The sequence below is a fragment of the Coenobita brevimanus genome, chromosome 57 (assembly GCF_032717465.1).
Source record: "Coenobita brevimanus isolate Jiangsu-jjx chromosome 57, ASM3271746v2, whole genome shotgun sequence".
In the NCBI taxonomy this organism is placed as follows: Eukaryota; Metazoa; Arthropoda; class Malacostraca; order Decapoda; family Coenobitidae; genus Coenobita; species Coenobita brevimanus.
Genome location: NC_137010.1, coordinates 18,345,006 through 18,362,015, shown reverse-complemented (window position 1 = coordinate 18,362,015; position 17,010 = coordinate 18,345,006). Strand labels below are relative to the sequence as shown.

Below are 17,010 nucleotides of genomic sequence, written 5' to 3'. Positions count from 1 at the left end.
CATCCCGCATAACACTGAGATATGGGTTTTGTTTAAGAAAGAACAGCTTCGAGTATCCGTAAGGCAAAATTCAAAGTCAATTTTCTTACGAGCACTTCTTTCATTACTTAAAAAATGCTGATTTCCAGGCTGCTACTTCCTCAAGTGCTTAAGCGACTTTGCGTGTGTGTGTGTCCATCCAAAGTCCAGTTGACATTACAGTGCTAAATGTCCATCACAGTGATGGACATTTAGCACTGTGATGGCATCACTGCTAAACAATACAAATTAGCACCAAAGTCATATGGTCCATCCTGTAACTCCCTTGCATTTGTCACTCCTTTCCCAAACCTGTCCAATTACATTTCATCCCATAATAATTATTAATGACCAAAGTTCTTTCCCTTTACCCCATCCTCTTTCCACTCTCTATTTTCTGCACTATTCTTATCCTGTCGGCTGTCGTTCCAGTAGTTTAGTCACTATAGGTTCTTCTTCTTCTTCTTTTTTTTTTTTTTTTACCATACTTGTCTTGTTCTAGCTGTTTATCACTCTTAAAGGAACTGCTGCCTAGCAAAGGGCCCAGCCATAGACAGCCTCTATTCATATGTTCTTTGGAATCCATGCCCTGTTCTACAGCTTAATCAACAGCCTATAGCATGAATCAACTGGCCAACTAAAGTTATTCTACTTTCTTGTCTCACTCTCTCTCTCTCTCTCCAAATTTAAAATTTCCGCCATTGCTTGCATCTCCGGTAAGCAAATAAAAGGGTAAAAGACTAGAAAAGTTCATATTGATCTATTCAAAGATTTATATTAATCTCTTGAAAGCATCAAATAAAGTGCTTATTAGTTTGTATTTTAAACTGGCAGCGATTAAAGGTTACGGACATAAATGACTAGAAACCTAAAGGAAAGCCATCATGGACCATGGCTTCCTCCCGGCATCGTCTGCAGCAACATTTAAAGTATGCTATAATGGAGTTTGGGGTATTATTGCAGTTTCAGACAGTCACACACCTCACGTTGGCAAGTTAGGTTAGATAAGTCAGGTTAAGTTGTCTGTTAGGGTAGTTAGATTTGATCGGTCAAGTAACTTGTGTTAACATAGTTGGGTAAGGTTAGATTAGGTTTGAAATAAAATCAGTGACTCAAATGGCCACCCCTTACGGGGTTATGGCGTCTGGCAATAGATAGATAGATAGATAGACTGTCCAAAAATGAAAATTTACCGAGTTTGATAACTTTGGTCACATTCTTGACTAATAAGCGTAAAAATTGGTATGTACACTAGGTCTAAAATGCTTAGAAAAAGTTCGAAATTTCCTGCGTTTCTCAGCATGAATATTCTGGGCAAACATATATCTGCAGCATGAAACACTGCCTCTAAAAGATTTGGTAGTATCTTCATACCGTCTGACAATATCCTGTTGATTTAAATGACTTCAGCCGAAGTTCTCACCTGGTTGGCTACCCCTCGGTTGAAATCTGCTTTTCAAGAATGGCAGCCCATACCTGCTGGCATGCCAGCCCAATTTCCCATACATATCATCAATAAATAATAGAGTAGGAGCTGACTTTTGTGCCATATGCAGGGTAGTTACAACTAGAAGGGCTTCAGATTATGAATTGTAGTTATACAGTGTAATCGAACAAGATGTGACCTAGTTGTGAGTGGAGGGACTTCAAATTATGAATCGTAGTTATTCAGTATACTCAAACAAGATGTGACCTAGTTGTGAGTGGAGGGACTTCAAATTATGAATCGTAGTTATTCAGTATACTCAAACAAGATGTGACCTAGTTGTGAGTGGAGGGACTTCAAATTATGAACCATAATTATTCAGTAGAATTGAACAAGATGTGACCTAGGTGTGACTGGAGGGATTCTATGATATAACTGAGTTCTAGCATCAGACAGAGAATTCCAGAGGTCTATATATCATTATTTACTTTATTGCTGTTTCTTTAGTGGGCAATCTTACCATACCCAGTGGATTTGTACTGTCATATAGTGTATATCTATGTGTGTTTTTGTGTGCAAATGAATGTTTCTATTTTTTATGAATATTTTTAATTTCTATACCTTGGATCTTGATTGCCAGTTTGTGTAAAAAATGCATACATTCATACATGTGTTTCTCCTTCCATCTACTGCGCATGTGTCTTCTAGGTCTGTTTCAGCCACTCATAGGTATACTTTTGGTCATGTGATGGTATTCCACCAGTCAATTTGAAGTGCACTCTTTGATTCATTCTGGGAAGAAAATTCAAATCCTTCTTGCTATGGCTTCCGAGTCCGACGAAGTAGGACGTGATCTGTGCACCGGGTGTGGTATTGATTATTTACGCATTATTGTTTCCACTTGGTTGTTTTTGATGTGATTTGAGTGATTTTTGCCTTTGTTTTCTGTCAAAATATTTCTTTTCAGCTCCTCATCCAAAATTCATGATTGGAAAAAAGAGACAAAATGAAGCATTTCCAACAAAAATGAAGGTCAAAATCACTCACATCTCGTCAAAAACTACCAGCTCCTGCAGGGTTAGGAGGTAACTAAGATTGATATCCTTTATTGCCATTTCCTATTGTTGGTGTTATTTTTTTTATTTGATAGTTTTTTAGTTCATTTGGGTGTTTTGAGGCCTCATTTGTGGATGAATAATAACCATAATATGACTGTGACAATTGTCAGTCATATTATGGTTGTTTTTCATTTGCGCAACAAATGAGGCCTCAGAACAATGAAGTGAACTAAAAAAACTATCAAATGGAAAAAAGACAAAATAACAAAAATAGGAAACGGTAATAAATTAAATATTGATACCGTTTAACAAAACCTATGTCTTCACTCGGCTGAAATGCAGGGCTTGGCCACCTTAAATCTATGGCCACTAGTGTGAGTTAATGATGGAAGAGAAAAAAGTTCATGCGGTGCAATTGAGCACCGGTGATGGAAGATTTTCCAGGAATTAATAGGGTCAAGCTCTGATCTGTCTCCCTTTTACAGAATACATGTCCAGACTTTTCAGACAGTCAGCATAACTGAGTTCAGACAGGCCATTGATTTGCTTAGTCCATCTGCGCTGTACAGACTCCAGAAGCCTCAGGTCACCGTAGTACCCTGTGTTCCAAATAGTGGAGCCAAACTCCAGGAGAGGTCTGGTGTGGGATTTGAACAGTCGACATAAAATCTCGGTCATGACGGAGGGTGGATTTCAATAAACTATTTGCTAGACCGGCATCTTATTTTACACTAGTTCTTATGTTTTAGTCAAATTTCTGAGAACTGTCAGTCAAGATACCTAAGTCTTTATATGTAGTTTCTAGAGAGAGACTGGTGTTCATGTGATATGCCGAAGTAAACCAATGGATCTACTGGGCTTTTCTGACATTGTAGTACAGTGCACTTGTCGAGATTAGAACGTTAACCCCAGGACTCCTATTTGGGAAACTACGGTAAACCCTCGAAGGTCCACTATATACAAGGGGTTCGGTACTTCCGAGGGATTGCCAAACTCAGTTTGCTATGTAAGGGAAGTCATTCAGTCCTATGTGCTCAGACATAAACTATATGAAGTTATACATGGAGAATTCAATGGTTTATGAAGTTGTACATGTAAGTACAATACTGTATGAAATTACACATATAAATATAAGACCTATAATAAGAATACAGTATAATGTAGTACTGTTACAGTACACACTGTGCCAGGAAGGGATGCTGTTGAAGTACACTTTCTGTGCCAGGAAGGATATGCTGTTGAAGTATACTTACTGTGCCAGGAAGGGATGCTGTTGAAGTACGCTTTACTGTGCCAGGAAGGGATGCTTTTGAAGTGCATTTATTGTGCCAGGAAGGGATGCTGTTGAAGTACACTTACTGTGCCAGGAAGGGATGCTGTTGAAGTTCACTTACTGTGCCAGGAAGGGATGCTGTTGAAGTACACTTACTGTGCCAGGAAGGGATGCTGTTGAAGTACACTTACTGTGCCAGGAAGGGGTGGTGTTGTCACCATGGGCTGATTCGCAAACTTCCCTTCCATTTAGTGACCTTTGTTCACAAAATCCAGGGGAAGTTCGGTCGCGATTTGGCCGTTCGCTGTATCCGAAATTCACAATACCGGGGTTCGTTATATGGAGGGTTTACTGTACTGTATAGGTTTTAATTTACAAGTAGATCCCTGTTGGTTTTCACATGATAGAAGAAAGTAAAAATCAAACATAACAACAAAATTGAAAAAAATTTTGGGGTAGGGGGGTTTTTCAAGAATACTCCCCCAGTATCCCTGCTTGTCATAAAAGGCGACTAAAAGGGTTGGCGGAGGGTTAGTGCCCCTCCCCGGAAAACAACTAACTAAAAAAACAAACAATAAGCCTCGGACAAGGACTGACCAAACGATGACGACCAAGGACCGGACAAAGGACATGGTAATTGAAACTTGGAATGTAAGGGGAGCGAATGATGAGGTGAAAGAGAGAGAGATTGTCCAGGTGCTTGAGGGTGTGAAAGTGGATGTATGTGGAATAACTGAAACAAAATGGAGAGGAGAAAGTGTGAGAGAATGGGAGTATGGATGGGGTATATGTGCAGGAGTAGGTGAGAATGAGAGGGCAAAGGAAGGAGTATGTATAGTTGTGAGTAAAAGATGGAAGAGGAGCATAAGACAGTATGGATCAGTTGGGTCAAGGATTGTGTGGGTAAAGTTGAAAGTTGGAATACAAATGTGGGCGATTGTGTGTGTGTATGCACCAACGTAAGATCGTGCTAGAAGAGTGAGAGAAGAGTTCTGGACAAATGTAGAAGTGTGCATAGAAAAGTTTGGAAGGAGTGAGAGAGTGTTTTTGATTGGTGATATTAATGGTAAAGTTGGGAATGTGAAGGTGGATGGAATAGTTGGTGAGTGGGGTGTGCCTGCTGAGATAGATGAGAATGGGAGTGCGTTAGTGGACATTTGTGCTGGGAGGGGGTTGGTGATAGCCAATACCCTCTTCAGGCATAAAATGATCCACAGGTATACATGGCGAGTGATGAGAAGGGTGGGTGGTGAACTGAATGAAAGGAAGGCAATGATTGATTATGTGTGTGTGGATGAAAGGATGCAAAAATGTGTAAAGGATGCAAGAGTGTATAGAGGTTGGGGGAGTGGACTTTCTGACCACTACTTGGTGGTGGCCAGAATTATAATGCAAGTAAGATGGAGGAATAGAAGAAGGGAAAGACGAGAGGAAGGAGTAGTTGCAAGGAGAGTGGAAAGGTTACAAGAGGATAAGAAAAAGGCAGAGTATAAGAGAGAAGTGGAGGAACGATTGGGCAAATATGAATTGGAGCAGATGGGAGACGTGGAAGGTGTGTGTAAGATATTTACAGAAGAAATATGTGCAGCATGTGATGTGGTGTGTGGAAGGAAGAGAAGACGGAGGGGGGTGCAAGGAACAGCGTGGTGGACTGAAGAGGTGAAACAGGCTGTGGCACAAAAGAAGAAAGCATACAATGAATGGATGAGAAATAGGGGCGTGGAAGAAGTTGAGAGGCGGAAGAGAGAGTTATATGTGGAAAGAGAGAGAGAGGTGAAAAGATTAGTAAGAGAGAGTAAGAAGAGAGTGGATGAGGAATTTGGAAGGAATTTGAGTTTAAAGTGGAGGGACTGTAAGAAAATGTTCTGGAGAGAGGTGAAAAGAGTAAGACAGGGTGGAAGTGAAGTTAGCAGGGGAGTGAAAGATAAAAATGGTAGATTACTAGTGGAGAAGGGAGAAAAAGTGAGCAGATGGAGAGAACACTTTAAGGAATTGTTGAACGTAGAGGATGGAAGTAATGCGAGTATAAGTGGCTGGGGAATGGCTGGGAGAAGGAGGGAGGTGAGAAGACAGGAAGAAATCAGTAGGATAGAAGTTGTGGAAGCAATGAAGAAAGTTAAATCGGGGAAAGCCCCAGAAATTGATGCAGTGTTGTGGTGAAGTGCTGAAGCATGGGGGAGAGATAGTAGTAGAATGGATGTGGAAGATGTGCAGATTGGCCTGGGAGGAAGGTAGAGTCCCGGAGGATTGGAAGTCAGGTATAATTATTCCCTTGTACAAAGGAAAAGGGGAAAAGGAAGTGTGTGGTAATCATAGGGGCATTTGTCTTCTTAGTATAATAGGAAAAGTGTATGGTAGGATACTTATAGGCAGAGTTAGAGAAAGAACAGAGAAATTAGTTGAAGAACAGGGAGGCTTTAGGAAGGGAAGAGGTTGTGTAGATCAGATATTCATTCTTAGATCTTTAGTGGAAAAGTTTCTAGAGAAGGGAAAGAAGTTGTATGCGGCTTCCATGGATTTGGAGAAAGCATATGACAGGGTGGATAGACAAGGATTGTGGAAAGTGTTAAGAGTATATGGAGTAGATGGGAAGTTGTTGAATGCTGTGAAAAGTATGTACAATGGTGCGAAGGCTGCAGTGCGTGTGGATGGTGAACTAAGTGAATTTTTCTCTTTGAAAGTTGGTTTGAAACAGGGATGTGTCATGTCTCCATGGTTGTTCAATCTGTACATGGATGGGGTAATAAAAGAGGTACAAGGTAGGGTAGTGGATGTTGGAGTGGCCCTGGTGAGAGAGGATACTGTTTGGAAACTCCCTGTACTGTTGTTTGCAGATGATACTGTGTTGTTGAGTGAAGACGAAAGGGAGCTGCAAGGCTTGGTGGATGAGTTTGAGAGAGTGTGTAAGAAATGGAATGTAAAGGTGAATGTAGGGAAGAGTAAAGTGATGGTCTTTGAGAGAGGTGAAGTTAGTGAATGTACGGCGAGGTTGGATGGTGAGGAGTTGGAAAATGTGAGTACGTTTAAGTACTTGGGTAGTGTGATGAGTAAGGATGGAAGTTTGGAGGGTGAAGTGCTTGAAAGGGTACAGCAGGGAAGAAAGGTTGCTGGTTCTTTGAAAGCAGTGATATGAAACAGGGAAGTGAGCATGGAAGTGAAAAAGTTACTACATGACAGTATTGTGATACCAACTCTAACATATGGAAGTGAAGCTTGGACATTGTTGGAAGGACACAAGTCAAGAGTGAGAACAGTGGAAATGAGTTATTTAAGAGGAGCCTGTGGAGTCACGTGGAGAGACAGGCTGACGAACGAGGATATAAAGGAGCGTTGTGGTGTTGATGTGGATGTGATAGGAAGCGTTATGAGGAACACACTGAGGTGGTTTGGCCATGTGGAGAGGATGGAGGGTGAAAGACTGATGAAGAGAGTGTATGTGAGTGAGGTGGAGGGGGGAAGAGGGAGGGGGAGGCCGAGAATGAGATGGAGGGATGGGGTGGAGAGGTATATGAGAAAGGGAGGTGTGAGTTGGGAGCAGGGCAGTGAAATGGCGAGGGACAGGGCGACTTGGAGGCGATTTGTTTGTGGCCTCCCCAAACGGGATTGAGGCATCTGGCAATAGATAGATAGATAGAAAACAAATGAGAGTGGACTTGTAAATCTTTACTAAGATACAGTTTTGTTAGCTACCATTACAGTATTTCCAATGCCTTGTTCGGTTGTTCCCGTCTTAGAACTCCCAAATGGGGATGGCTGTGACAAATGCCTCCAGCTACGTTATCTTCACCATCTCTCACTCATACTCTCATACACTTTTCCTCCTCTTCATGCTCAATCACCAGTATATCTTTTCACTATTCTTCCATACCAACCCTTAATATACCTTACAGTGAACACTGGATGCAGGTCTTGTTAGTCCCTTATGTCCAGGTCATCCGTGTCAGAACCCAGGGAGCTCAGACTTGTGTGGCAAGTTGAGGTGGTCAGTATGGCTCTTTGAAGTTGTATCTGATCAGCTGTTTATCCCAGAATTTGTCAAGATATTTTGCAGAGGATTTTAGCATTTATCACCCTGTCTGGTAAATTGTTCCATATTTCGAACTTACTGCAGCATGGTCCTACATCTTTCCTTAAATAATTTCTTACTGTTACCTTGTGGTCTTCCTCTTGGTTTTAGGTCCATTGTTGATGTCTGGGTCATATTATCCACTCATTTCTTGAATACTTCGATCATGTCTCTCTCAGTCTTCTGTATGCCATGATTGGTAGGTGTAAAAGCTTTAAGTCCTCCAGAATTACTCAGGGATTTCATTCCTGATATCAGTGTAGATACTGTACTCTGCAAAGAAAATTTTTGACTGAACTCAAAAGGGTACAAGAGGGAAGAAAGATTGCTGGATCCTTGATAGCGGTGATAAGAAATAGGGAAGTGAGCATGGAAGTAAAAAAAAGGTGCCACATGGTAGTATTTTGATACTGGTACCAACTCTTAATGTATGGAAGCAAAGTTTGAACCTTGTTTTAAGAACACAAGTCAAGAGTGAGAACAGTGAAAATGAGGTATTTGAGAGGAGCATGTGGAGTTACAGGGAGAGATAGACTTACAAATGAGGAAGTGAAGGAATGTTTGGTGTGGATGTGAATGTAATAGAAATTATCATGAGAAATACTTTGAGGTGGTTTGACCATGTGGAGAGGCTGGAGAGTGAGAGACTGAAGAGGAGAGTGTAAGTAAGTGAGGTGGAGGTGGGGAGAGGGAGGGGGAGACCGAGGATGAGATGGAGAGATGGGGTGGAGAGGTAGCTATATGAGAAAGGGAGGTGTGAGTTGGGGGAAGGGCAGCGTAATGGCAGGCGACAGGGCAACATAGAGGTGATCTGTTTGTGACCGCCTCTTATGGGATTAAGGTGTGTTGCTGTAGATAGATAGATGGCATATTGCCTTCTGTGATTGTCTGTACAACTCTAATTTTTTTAAAACAAACTCTTGAAAATGGCATAAAATATTTACAAAATTATTACTGAGCACTAATAAATACTTTTACTTTATTTCTTATGTATTTTCTCTTTCACTGTTCCCCAGTATTATAACAGTATAAGGAACAAAGCAGTTAAGTTTGTAGGCATACACATCCTCCCTCCCTGGATGCATGAGTGTGGCTGGCACAGGCTGGGAACCGTGGAAATTTTAGGAGGGAGATGGGAGGAGGTTGCCACTTGAGAACCAAACATTTTGAGGGAGTGGCACAAAATCCCCAAATGCGTATGTGTATGTTTCTTGCGGTACTGCCCCATCCACCCACTGCAGTGTGTATAGCTACTGTACCGGTACATTCACTGAGGCAGAAGTCTTAAATATCCTGCTATGGCTTGGACTTCAAACTTTAACCCAGGGGCACTTGCAGATTGCAGAACAAACACACAACCATTGAGCCACTGTGGCTGCTGTTCTTTGGCATGATATTTTAATTTAAATGTAATGCATTAATCTTTGGGACTTTTTTCAGCCACAATATATTAAAATAAGAAATGGTAGGTTGAAAGTGTCAAGAAAAGCCAGTTGAATGTTTACAGGCTACTTAGTGCAGAAGTGCAGATACCATTAAGCAGTGATTACAGTGTACAGTACAATCCAGACCTGTAAACTGGACCATGTTTTAACAACTGTCTAATAAATCCAAGTAGCCTACAATACCTCTGATTTGTCTTTAAGTTTATTATGAAGAAATGCATTCTGGTAATTTAACCAGTATTTTGATACTAACACAGTTCTTCAAACTTTGCTTGAAGTGACCTGGTATGCAAGCATATGTACATATACTATGGCTTGCCTATCTCATTTACTGAATGTGATACTTTTACTTGTGTAATTTCCAGGACATTGGTGCGGCTGCAGTTGACTGTGCGTTGGTACTCTCACGTTGCTGGAGCTGAGGCATCAACCAGTTTTCAGACAGAAGAGTCAATTCCTGCCACTTGTTCACTCTTACCTACATCCACAGCTAATATAACAGCCATACCCACCTCCACACACTGTCAGACACGAACATCTAAAATGATCCCTCCTCCCACTCACACCTCCAATCAGTCTTCAGGACCCACACGGCCCATGAGAGATCCTACAACCCTGCACTGCCCTCTGGTGCCCAAATCCTTCAGCTGGATAGTACAGCATTCCCCAGCTTTTCCTGTTGATGGTTCCAAGGTCAGTGACTATTATAAGATCCTTGTGTTCTCCAGTTTGTCCTAGCATCATTTTTATCTTCTATCATTCCAGCTACTCTTCATAAAGCATGTCTGCAGAGTACCGTAAGTTACTTGTCTGGACATCAAAACTCAGTTCAGTACATGAACATATTGTCGCAGAAAATGTATGCAGAACATGCCTTGTTGTAAGACATGGTTTGCCATGGTTCTATAAAGCTATAATAATTGAAAGCAGGAATATAAGGTAGATGACACAAAAGAGTATTTTTATATTTCATGAATACTGTTACGATAGATACTGATCACCTTAATGACATAAATGTTCCACATTTCATATCTAATCAAGGACCAGATGAACATGCAAGAGGCACACAGTTCATTGTACCTCTTCATATGCCTGATCAAGGACCAGATGAGCATGCGAGAGGCACACATATCATTGTACTTCACCTTATGCCTGATCAAGGACCAGATGAACACATGAGAGGTGCACGGCTCATTGCAGAGCTGGGCACTTCCACAATCTCTTTCGCAAATCACAAATTCCTCAATTGCGGAAGTGTGATTTTGTTTGTAGATTTGCATTTGCGACCTATTTTATGCAAATTTGTGGTTTTGCGTTTGCGTCTGAGAACTTTGAGTGGTTTGTTTTTATGAAGAGCAACTTGGACCTGCTCAAGATGGAGTTGTCTCAGTTGTTTGAGGAGTCTGACTGTGACTGAGGAGTGAGGAATGAGGAGGTTAGAGCTGAGGAATACAGTAGAGGTGGACTGGTGTGTCAGCTTGTCAAGTCTGGAAGTAATGCGAGTATAAGTGGCTGGGAGAAGGAGGGAGGTGAGAAGACAGGAAGAAATCCGAAGGATAGAAGTTGTGGAAGCAATGAAGAAAGTCAAATTGGGGATAGCCCCAGGAATTGATGGAGTGTGTGGTGAAATGCTGAAGCATGGGGGAGAGATAGTAGTAGAATGGATGTGGAAGATGTGCAGATTGGCCTGGGAGGAAGGTAGAGTCCTGGAGGATTGAAAGTCAGGTATAATTATTCTCTTGTATAAAGGAGAAGGGGAAAAAGAAGTGTGTGGTAATCATAGGGGCATTTGTCTTCTTAGTGTAATAGGAAAAGTGTATGGTAGGATACTTATTAACAGAGTTAGGGAAATAACAGAGGAATTAGTTAGAGAAGAACAGGGAGGCTTTAGGAAGGGAAGAGGTTGTGTAGATCAGATATTCATTCTTAGATCTTTAGTGGAAAAGTTTCTAGAGAAGGGAAAGAAGTTGTATGCGGCCTTCATGGATTTGGAGAAAGCATATGACAGGGTGGATAGACAAGGATTGTGGGAAGTATTAAGAGTATGTATGATGGTGCTAAGGCTGCTGTGCATGTGGGTGGTGAACTGAGTGAATTTTTCTCTTTGAAGGTTGGGTTGAAACAGGGATGTGTCATGTTTTCATGGTTGTTCAATCTGTACATGGATGGGGTAATAAAAGAGATACAAGGTAGGGCAGTGGATGTTGGAGTGCCCCTAGTGAGAGAGGGTAGTGTTTGGAAACTCCCTGTACTGTTGTTTGCAGATGATACTGTGTTGTTAAGTGAAGACGAAGGGGAGCTGCAAAGCTTGATGGATGAGTTTGAGAGAGTGTGTAAGAAACGGAATCTAAAGGTGAATGTAGGGAAGAGTAAAGTGATGGTCTTTGAGATAGGTGAAGCCAGTGAATGTACAGTGAGGTTGGATGGTAAGGAATTGGAAAATGTGAGTACGTTTAAGTACTTGGGTAGTGTGATGAGTAAGGATGGAAGTTTGGAGGGTGAAGTGCTTGAAAGGGTACAACAAGGAAGAAAGGTTGCTGATTCCTTGAAAGCAGTGATAAGAAACAGGGGAAGTGAGCATGGAGGTGAAAAAGTTACCGTACTACATGACAGCCTTGTGATACAAACTCTAACGTATGGAAGTGAAGCTTGGACATTGTTGGAAGGACAGAAGCCAAGAGTGAGAACAGTGGAAATGAGTTATTGAAGAGGAGCCTGTGGAGTCACATGGAGAGACAGGCTGACAAGTAAGGATATAAAGGAGCATTGTGGTATGGATGTGGATGTGATAAAGAAGCATTAGGAGAACACACTTCGGTGGTTTGGCGACATGGAGAGGATGGAGGGTGGGAGACTGATGAGGAGAGTGTATGTGAGTGAGGTGGAGGGGGGGAGAGGGAGGGGGAGGCTGAGGATGAGATGGAGGGATGGAGTGGAGAGGTATATGAGAGAGGGGGGTGTGAGTTGGGAGCAGGGCAGTGAAATGGCAGGGGACTGGGCGATGTGGAGGCGATTTGCTTGTGGCCACCCTGTACAGGATTGAGGCGTCTGGCAATAGATAGATAGATAAACCTGGGTAATGTGATGAGTAAGGATGGAAGTTCAGAGGGTGAAGTGCTTGAAAGGGTACAACAAGGAAGAAAGGTTGCTGATTCCTTGAAAGCAATGATAAGAAACAGGGAAGTGAGCATGGAAGTAAAAAAGTTACTACACGACAGTATTGTGGTACCAATTCTAACATATGGAAGTGAAGCTTAAACCCTGTTGGAAGGACACAAGTCAAGAGTGAGGGCAGTGGAAATGAGTTATTTGAGAGGAGCATGTGGAGTCACGTGGAGAGACAGACTGACAAATGAAGAAGTGAAGGAGCGTTGTGGTGTGGATGTGGATGTACTATAATAGGAAGTATTAGGAGAAACACGTTGAGGTGGTTTGGCTAAGTGGAGAGGATGGAGAGGGGGAAACTGATGAGGAAAGTGGATGTGAGTGATGTGGAGGGGGGGAGAGGAAAGGAGTGAAGAGGTATATTGAGAGAGGGGTGTTTGAGCTGGGAGGGGAGTGAAATGGCAGGGGACAGGGCAACTTGAAGGTAATTTGTATGTGGCCACCCCGTATGGGATTAACCCATGGATTGCACTATTACCTTTTTTTTTATCCCACCCTGTGGTGCGCAAAAAATGAAAAAATAAAAATAGGTTTTATTTATTATAAACTTGAAGATAAACATCTAGGGCATCATCTGGTGGGAAAAAAAAAAATTCTCTCTCTCTCTCTCTCTCTGTCTTTGTGTAGCGCCATGCATAAGTTTGTGTAGGGGTAGAGTAGTTAGCCGTGATGCACGGCCACTGGAAGGTTAGCACAGCCTGAGCTGTGGCTTGCAATCCATGGGTTAAGGCATCTGGCAATAGATAGATAGATAGATAGATAAGTAGATTTTAATATAAAATTGCCTATTTGTAAGCCTGTAAGTGAACAAACAAAATGTGTAGATCACCTTTGAAAAGTACATAGGTATCTGTAAAACTTGCAGGGTGGTGTTAGATGTATGTTGCAATGTGTTGTTGTATGTACTTGACAAGACTAGAGTAGATTAGGCTTACTCTGACTCTCTAGCTTGGGGCCTCCTTATGCGCAGGGCCTAATTAGTGTAAAACCGGCCCTGGTCAGAGGCCATAATTATGTCATCCTGTCCTCTGCCATCAGGTTGCCCATCCTTCAACTCTCCACCCAATCTCTCTATCTCATTCATAATATCCCTTTCCCTCGTCCACCAAGTGCTATAGTGAGCTAAGGCTGTTCAGCTTGTGGCCCATGAGGGTTTACATCTGAAGGGTGGTTAGAATTTATTGCTTATTTAATGCCACTTGGGATTATGTTGTTAATCACTTTTACCATAAATGTCGCAGCTAATTAGCCAGATCCTGGTCCCCTATGTTCCTTAACGGGCAAAAAGGATTAGTTGATAGATAGATAGATATCCAGATTGTGTTTGAATATAATTAGTATGATGTAAGTTTTAGCGTTCATATGCAGATTAGATCATTTAATCTAAGTGGCATAGCCAGAGGGGTATCCGGGGTGATGATGGTGATGATAAAAATTATGAAGAAGCAGAGGCATTAATTTGTGTGGATGAAGTCATGTTGCAGTGGCAAACTAGGATGGAATAGAGACCATTTAATAATTTAACATTGTGCTGTTTCAATAGTCTGTTCACTTTTCATCGCCTAAAATTGCCATCCCTCTATTTTGAATGCTGAGTTTTAGGTCAGCATCAGAATATGACGCTAGTCACAAAGAAGCACAACAAAAGGGATTTAGAGCCACGGTACAGTATTGTCCCTTTCTGCCACTGTCAGCTATGAGAAGTGAGCCACAAAAGGATGAATTTCTGGGCAAGTTAAGAAATTAACTAAAGTACAACTACTACAAATTGACTTAGGACCTCCCCCCACAAGGTATTAAAAAACGCAGAAGTCATAGTACTGTATATCACAATGTTTGTTCATGAAATCAGTCTATCTATATATTGCCAGATGCCTCAGTCCCGTTCGGGGTGGCCACAAACAAATCGCCTCCACATCGCCCTGTCCCCCGCCATTTCACTGCCCCGCTTCCAACTCACACCCCCCTCTCTCATATGCCTCTCCACCCCATCCCTCCATCTCATGAAATGCTAGTCATCAATATGAAATTGCATTTCCCCTGTTTTTCAGGACCAGTTGGATGCGTTTTGGCATGGAATCACTTAGATCTCTAATGTAATCTAAAGACATTTCTTTGCACCAAACATGTGTCAGTTCAGTCTTGAGGTTGTCTAGATTGGATGTCTTCTTCTCCGCCATGATTTTTTTCATCTTTGCCTAGCAATTTTCTATCAGATTTAGATCCAGACTGTTGCCAGGTTGCCAGGCCAGACGAGGACCTCAATCTGATTATCCTGAAGCCATTTTGTCACCTTTCTTGACCTGTGATGTGGAGCTGAATCATGCATGAAAAAGTCGCACCCATGAATAGCAAAAAAGTTTAACAAATGATCTTTCAGAACTTGAATATACTGGCCACCATTCATCATCAAGTTCTTAGGAAGAAAGTAAGGCCTTCTCTTTCCATTTCACCTGAGAAACACCTCCATACCATTACTGATTGTGGGTGCTTAACAGTCGGCACTGTGTAAGCAGGGTCATATCGACTACGGGAGGCAGGGCGACAAACCTTGGCAGAATGCACCTGGAACACTTGAAATGTGCATTCATTGGAAAACATAACTTTTCTCCACTCATCTGATGTCCAGTGTGCCTACAGTAAGACCTCACTATAATGTACTAATTGGGGCCCAAACCATTCCGAGAAATGCGAAAGTCCGTTAAAAGCGACATCCGGACTTTTTCCGATATATCAGACATTAGCCTGGATCGCATGAATGGTTTTTAAACTGTTTTGACTACTATTGTGGTACTGGAATGTACTGTGTTATAGCTTCACTACATTAATCAAATGTTATAATATATATAGTACTGTACTGTACACTGATAAACATGTCTTTTATTTACCTTATTGTGGTGAGCATAGCTGAAGCGGTCAGGCAGTCCAAACTGCTTCTGGCTTTATCGGACTTTTTCCGATATAGAGGAATTTAGTCTGGTAGCTCCTCGAGTCCGATAAAAGTGAATTCTGGTCTATTGAAGTCCGTTATATCGAGGTTTTACAGTACTTCTTGGAAACTGAATGCGCTGCTTCTTCATGTGGTCAGTGAGAAGCAGTTTCTTGGCTGCAGTGCAGCTTGGCAAACCCAGCTTCTTCTGCAAGCGGTGTTGGATAGTTCGAACTAAGATATCTTGTAACAGTTGGGGATGCTTTCTCTTCAATTCTGTTGCAGTCAGTCGAGGATTCTTGATTACGTCCCTCTTCAGATGCGTATCTGTACCTCTGGAAGTCGTGCTATTCTTTCTTGTGCTCTGGTACGACATCAGATGGCAGGCCGCACGCTGCAGCAAGAATCTTCATGACAGTCGACTTTGCGCGTCCAGTACATTCACAAATCGTGTTGATAGGGACATTATCCTGCCTCCATGCAATGATACGGACCCTCTCATCCCTTGAGCAGCACTTTCCATGCATGACAGCTTGACTCTAGGAAAATAACAGGGCAAACCGTAATGCATACGAAAAAAGAGGGAGGTGCAAGCTCGGAGCAATGGGAACATGTACTCCCACTCTCACTTCTGGGCAAGCACTGACGTGCTGAGTGTTTCACCACCTGTCGCCATACCAGAGGAGTTGCCAGTTACTTCTTGCCCAAAAAATTTGCTTGGTAGAGGTGGAAATACAAAGCAAAGACAGAGGACTGTCCCATAACCATTCTTTGTGTAGGTCCTAAATCAGTTTGTGGTGGGTGTATCTTATGATTCATATTGCCTTCTGATCTTGGACATTGCTATGATGCCATGTGTGATGGAGTTGTTGATCATCCCCAATCTGTCTGGCTGAGCAGACCCATCAACTGCAGGCAAGCAACCACCCCTGCAGGGCCATCTCATGCAATGAACTGATGTTCCCTTGCTGTTGACAATGCCTCACAATAACAAGGTGCAGGGAAAAGTGTGGGGATGGTTCCAAAACGGATGCCACGTGTGATTCACCTAGTTAGCAGGGACACAGCAGGCTTCACTTCATCCCATTAGCTGGTTTTAGGGTTACCTCCCAACTTTGGAAATGGTTTCCTGGGTTACAGGAAACCATTAAGCCTGTGATGTAAAACAGCAATACTAGCCAAATGACAATACGGTAGAAGTGCATAATGGTTTAGCTAGCAACATGCACCACAGTGGCAGTTATCCCATTTCTATTTTCTGTAATGGTCTTCCTTGAGTTTTTAAACTCAAATAAGCATATTAGAAATAAACTAAAAAGAGATATCGTTGTACTGAAAGCAGTAATGGAGATTGTATTTAGCCCATTTTGTATGAAAGACTTTTCATAAACTGAATAAAATATTGTTTTAACCCATTTAGTATGGAGGACTGTTCATAAATTGAATAAAAATAACATGGAAATAGAAAGAATACAGTAGTCATTATAATGACTGTGTCAGATGTTGACCCACTAGAACATATTTTCTTGAGCAAACTTACTTTCCAATCGCTTTGTGACTAAGATTTAGTTTTGCAGGAAGGATGAAGAAAGGGGAGTGTAGTTGCTTACCAAGTCTCTCAGTCTTGCAA

The 17,010-nt window shown here is 41.9% G+C and overlaps 1 protein-coding gene across 1 annotated transcript in view; it reads left to right on the top strand.

The window, feature by feature from the left end:
• The first annotated feature begins 918 nt into the window (after nucleotides 1-918).
• PGS1 (Phosphatidylglycerophosphate synthase 1) overlaps nucleotides 919-17,010 on the top strand; it is a 58,755-nt gene continuing 42,663 nt past the window's right edge. Inside the window, exons 1-2 of the mRNA XM_080274439.1 lie at nucleotides 919-947; nucleotides 9,652-9,979. Coding sequence (XP_080130565.1) covers nucleotides 9,830-9,979 — 150 coding nt within the window. The 5' untranslated portion in view covers nucleotides 919-947; nucleotides 9,652-9,829. The remainder of the gene's footprint in view (nucleotides 948-9,651; nucleotides 9,980-17,010) is intronic.